The 6,000-nt window shown below is 38.8% G+C and overlaps 1 protein-coding gene across 2 annotated transcripts in view; it reads right to left on the reverse strand.

Moving 5' to 3' along the window:
- The window catches only part of LOC122643488 (5'-nucleotidase SurE-like), a 73,592-nt gene extending 69,558 nt beyond the window's left edge, over nucleotides 1–4,034 (reverse strand). The window contains exons 1-4 of one of the 2 annotated variants that reach the window (XM_043837112.1): nucleotides 3,806–4,034; nucleotides 2,900–2,994; nucleotides 2,579–2,643; nucleotides 2,277–2,320 (exon numbers count right to left, since the gene is read on the reverse strand). In XM_043837112.1, coding sequence (XP_043693047.1) covers nucleotides 2,277–2,320; nucleotides 2,579–2,643; nucleotides 2,900–2,994; nucleotides 3,806–3,942 — 341 coding nt within the window. In that variant the 5' untranslated portion in view covers nucleotides 3,943–4,034. The remainder of the gene's footprint in view (nucleotides 1–2,276; nucleotides 2,321–2,578; nucleotides 2,644–2,899; nucleotides 2,995–3,805) is intronic. The other variant, XM_043837108.1, reaches the window with a different exon arrangement.
- Nucleotides 4,035–6,000: the final 1,966 nt, after the last annotated feature.

Genomic DNA, 6,000 nt, shown 5'->3' on the forward strand with positions numbered 1-6,000 from the left:
GAATAGACCAAGATTTGGAGCAGTTTCTCATTGGCCCTGGACCTCTACTCGATCCTAATCCCAGCCCAGTCTGCTGGCTGGTTTGGCCTGTAGGCCTTAACCTTCTATTTTGGTGCAACTTCTATATCTCTCAACCTCTCCATCAGAATTGATTGAAATTTTCAGCAGTGCTTCTCCTCTATACAAGCACCACTCGACCTGAGTTTGGTCCCTTTTCATTGGCTGGTTTGGTTTTTATCCACTGATTTCTACTTTCTAATTTTGTGGTCTGTTGATAATTTGTGATCTGGTCAACCTATTCTGTCCCTGTTTGGAGGGTTTGCTGAATACCCCAGGACCTACACTCGACCTTGCTATCAGCCCTACTGAGTGTCTGAATTTTGGATTACAACCTAGGTTTTACATCTGAGTTTCAGCCCTTGTTTATGCCCTGCTGTTGGGGTTAATTTTTATTGACTGCTGTGAACTATTGTGGGTTATTTGGGGCTAGGTTAACCCTAATCTAGTCTTACATTACTAATATTACAACATGAAATTAGCATCTCCTACATTGCGAAATTCCCCTCTGAATCGTTGTTTGGAAACTTAAATAGAGGTTACCAAAATGATTAGGCATGGGTAAAATGCTAGGGCAATCGGAGAAACTATGTAAAGGACTGAAGGAGAAATTTATCTTCAAAAACATTGCAGGTCAAAACAATTAAAGGTCTATAAGAACTAGATATTGAGGTTGAATTGGGTACTAGAGTTCAATTAATTGCAAAAGATATTTAAGAGAGAGAGAAGAAGAAGAAGAAGAAGAAGAAGTACGCAAAGGCACCCATGTTTTAGAGGATTCACACTCTTCAGACAAATAATCAGACCTCAAACTCAATGGCTGCTGGAACTTCAGCAATTATATCTATTTACAGAGGAAGGGCACTTGGTAGTGGAGCCTGTCTCTCTTACTTAGACTCCAATTTATGTTATAAAAATTACTTATACATCCCATTGTAAGCCAACTACAACTAGGACAGTACTAATCCACTTAGAAGCACTGCCCTTGGACCAAAGTAAGAACCAAATACACAAGGAAAAATGACACCCTTTATTTGGCACAACCACCTTGCAAGCTTAGCATGATTAGACAATCTCGAGCATACTCTAATGATGAACAGACCGATTAAATAACCCAGTTTCAGCAGCTAAACTACAAATAATTTATATTGAAATAAACTAAGAAAAATTCACTCATATATCTGCAATCCTTCTAGACAAGGTCCCAGATGGATCCCACCCACCTAAATAAAATGATGCCAAAAAATAACAGAACTGTTAGAACTAAGGCCCATTGCCTTCTTCCATGGACCTTATGTGGTTGTCAGGGATCAGTGTCACACCTTTTTTTTTTAAATTGCTGGGGAAGGTCTTCATCAACTTATGTTAACACTTCCTGCAGTTTCATCAAAAACTTTCATGCATCTTATAATTATTTATAATATTTCCCTGATTTTTAAAGGATTTTTCTATTAGTTTGTATCCATATCTCACATGATAAACTATCTGTTAAAAAAAAGGGCGTACCCAGTGCACGAGGCTCCCGCCACTGCAGGGTCTGAGGAGGGTCATAATGTACGTAGCCTTATCCCTGCTTTCGCGGAGAGGCTGTTTCCAGACTCAAACCCATGACCACTTGGTCACAATGGAGCAATCTTACCGTTGCACCAAGGCCCGCCCTCTATGGTAAACTATCCGTCAAAACCAAAATTTTAAACCTTGATAATAATACCAACAATAACAACAATTAAAGATAGTCATGATGTGACTGAGTAAGACATGTAATGGTGATGGATGAATGTTATGATTTGACTACTGGTGGTCCAGTTATGTGGTGATGATGATGCAATTTTGGTGAGTAGTGCTCATGATTATGTCATTAAGATGATGTAAGGCAACAATTAAATGGCAATTACAATGTTATGGGTCTCCACTCCATTAGACTCTAGCCACATGAGACAATAGTGGGATAAAAACCTTTCTTCAGTGTCCATGATTGGCATATTATTACTTTCCCACCTCAAGCAGTTCATTTTCTTAGTGTAAGTGGGGATCTCCCAAGTCCTGACCACTTTCCACCTTCAGCCAAACAACAGAAGATACAAATATTTCTTGAAGGCCACTTCCTTCTCAGAATATGTTTTTAATTTGACCAAACTGGGTTAATAATATTTAGGTCATAAAGACCTTGGTAACATAGCTAAACTCAAAGGAGACGAAATAAAGGAGATGTTACCAACATGTGATATCCACAGTTGCTACCCATATTGATGCCACTGATAACCTGCAATTAAATACAGGAAAAATACTAGTAATTGACAAAATCAAAACAAGTTTATAAGTCATGGCTAGTACTTTAAAAAAAAATTCCTTATGTGCCCCAAGTGGTTATAGAAATAATCAAGAATTAACGATGACAAGAGCACATAAGATTCACTTACTACTAATCCTTACAGCAACATAAAAATATGTTAATCCGGACTTGACTTTTTTTTTGTTCTTAAATTAAAATTTAGAAAAATATAAAAGACGAGAGAGCTACCAGATCAGGAACTGCAGGAAAGAGGACTTTGGAGATTCCCAAAGAAGCACAATCTGCTGGTGTTCCTGCAATTCATGTCATAATTAGACAGATCCTAAAAAACTTCTAGGAGCAATAATAGGACTCAGATTGTAAGAGTAATGACCCATTGTGGCAAATGATGACCCACACTTTCATAAATGGGCATTCTACAAGTCTACTGGAAAAAGTAAAAATCCAAAGAATAAGAAAATTCTATCAAGGAGATCACATGGTAAAGAACAACTTTTAAAACCAAAATCTACAGAAATTGTTGAATTTAAGTATTAGATCATAACAAACCAGAAACTGCGTAAGCTGTTGCTCCTTCAATTTCAACTCTGCTAACAGAAAGAGCACGACGCCAAGTAATGCTATGACTTACAGCAGATTTTTCCCTGGCAAAATTGAAAAGTCAGACAGAGAGCTCCATAATCAATCTATTTCAAAAGGAAGTTCTTGTGCTTTGCATTTTGCAACAACAAACAGGGAAAGGAAAGTGCATCGATCCTGACCATCCAATTGGTCAGATGCCACTTATACATGCTTCCTAACTCTCTATCAGAACTCAAACGATAAGATTTTGACATCTCAAACAAATATACCTAAATGCTGGAGAAGATGCTCCCATTATTGGGTACCATAACATTCTAGACTTTTACGTCTAGATGCAAGTCAGTAAGTGATATGTACAATACAATACCAACTGACATAAATGGACTCTGGCCATTAGAAACTAGATAAACTTAGTTAACAATAAGACACAACTAAATATATGTCATGGCAGGTGCAAATGCAAATGTTACTCTCAGGAATTACTTTGAGAAACTGTCTTCGCATCAAATTAGAGATACTCTACACTTATGGCTTGACAAGCACTACGATTCGTGAGAGAAGGGGATAGCATAAGTTATATATGCTCGAGCTATTTATTCCGATCCATTTCCTCCTCCCTTCTAAAGGGATGAAAAGGTACTCTCCATTGCAGAACACAATAGAAGATGAATCCGAAACCAAAAGGTATTGCAAAAGATGTTAAATGACGTCTCGCTCTGCAGTCCAATAATCGAAGCGTAGCAGTTCGAGAAACCAGATAAACCAGAAATTTTTTAATGATTTGATCCCAGTGACATAAAAATTTCCAAGACCCATGCGGGATTGGAAGCGGAAAAATTAACAATCAAAGAATTGGAATAACAGAAGACTTACGAATCAGGAGCGCAGACCTGAACCTCGTAACGACCAGTTGAGACCAAGACGTGGACTAAAGCTCGTAAACCAGGCGCATCGATTCCATCATCGTTGGTCACCATGATCCTCGGCCGATAACTCATTGTGCCGTCCATTTGAGGGAAACCAAAATTTGATGATGAGGTTGAAGATGAAACACAAGATCAAGCTCGTGAAAGAGAGATTAAAGGGCAGGCTTTGGTTTGACGAGCAGAATAGGGAAATTTCGAAATAAAAAAGACACTCAAAGAATGCGAGAGTACCTCATCTTCTTTCTTTCTTTCTTTCTTTGCTAAGAATTCAACTAGTCTTCCAGACTGGCTGTACTCTGTGGGGATGATATGCATACCCATTGCATGACAACTCCACGCTTTGCTGACGCAAAACCTTTCGTGAGTGTTGGTTGGTTCTGTTCGGACATTGCTTTTCTTGCTTTGATTAATGACAATTGTCTTCCGCACACTGTGGTCGTGTCCCATCGCGTGCATTTACGGAGAAACATGCGTGACGAGTGACCGCACGACCAAATCACATGAGATGAAAAGGCATCTAGACTTACTACCCTAAATACACGCGTGAGTGATCATTGGCGGTGTTCTATCTCCCTTATAAAACATCCTATCATATACTAAAGTCTATAAAGGTGAAGCGTTAGCCATCAGAAATGGTATGCTCCTCTGTATATCAGAAGGCATTGAATGGCTCCAGGTGGAGTCGGATAATCAGGAGGAGATGATCAAGTTCATCAATTCGGACTCATCCCCGTCTTTTGAGATAGGTTCGGCTATCAAGGATATTAAACTTTTAATGACTTACATTATAACTTGTTTTTTCTCTTTTATTCTTAAGGAGATTAACAGCGTGATTAACTCCTTGGCCGAAGGGTTAAGTCCATAACGGGTAAGACTTCGTGGCCTTTATCTACTCGTTGGTTGTTGGAGATTTGTAATTCTGACACCTTGCACTTTTCTGCGCCAATAAATGAGCTTCTTCTTACCAAAAAAACAAAAGTCTAAACAAATTAAGGGAAAAAATACGCCATCTGGCTGCGGTGTGCCACATCCCTAAGAAATTTCGCCTTTTCATGGAGTTGTGATGGTTATTTCACCCGCTCTGTGACTCGGTGCAGGGGCAGTGTATTGTACTCATCCAGGTAGCTTTCTCTTTCCCACAAACTAAACATGTGAGTTGGTTGCTACTTTGCTTCTTACAAAAAAAAAAAAAGGTTGCTACTTTGCCGGTAGAGTAAAGGCTCCCATGAAATTAAGGAATATTCTAGGGATTATGTGTCAAAATTCTTAACCTAATTCAATTAAATAAATTCCCATGTATGTCTATACATGCCTACGATATTCTGTCAACTATTGTATGCTTTCCCATAGCATTGGATTTTAAAAGTTTAATTTTACCATGTAGCAAATTCTGATGGGGACAAAAGTCACAAAACTTGACTTGTGAGTAGTAAATCCTTACTTGTCTGCAAAATTTGGACCCCGTTTGATCTGCCACGTTGTAAGATTTTAAGATTGTTTATATATGATTTCAGTTTATTGTGAAACAACTACAACAACTGTTGAGCACTATTGGTTAAAGTGCTGCTTGTCGAAGCAAATCACCTAGAATGTCTCGAGTTCGAGAATCCTCCACACCCTCCACCAGTCCACCCCCCTCCCCCCGTTATTTTGGATTCTAGAGTCTCCCCATTATTCTATTGGCCTATGGGCCCTTGATTATGATAGGAAGAAAAAAAAACAAAAGGTTTGTTGTGTAAAAAGACTTTGCCCATTTAAAAAACTACTAACATCATAAGCCCATGATCTCTTGTGAAGTGTTTGAATAGGACCAAGTGAGAACTGTGAGGTTAAATATGTCTTATAATGCATGTATAAGTTTAAACAACTATAGTTCCGTTAAGTTGGGATTGGAGATGTGTATGCAGCCCCATGCTGCTCAAGGGTTTTCAAAACCCTACCGATTTTGACTCTCACTCTTAACACAAACAAAACAAATTGTTGCGTCAAGAAATCGCTGGGTGATCCTTCGGGTGCTGCAACCTGCAAAAGGACGTCAGGAACAAGGGAGAACCAGTGTAGTTCCGGCCTAGGACTCTCCGATGCCTAAGTTAGAATCTCTCTGAGAAACAGATGAATAATTGGAATTCAAGATGGGTTAAT

The sequence above is a fragment of the Telopea speciosissima genome, chromosome 1, assembly GCF_018873765.1.
Source record: "Telopea speciosissima isolate NSW1024214 ecotype Mountain lineage chromosome 1, Tspe_v1, whole genome shotgun sequence".
In the NCBI taxonomy this organism is placed as follows: domain Eukaryota; kingdom Viridiplantae; phylum Streptophyta; class Magnoliopsida; order Proteales; family Proteaceae; genus Telopea; species Telopea speciosissima.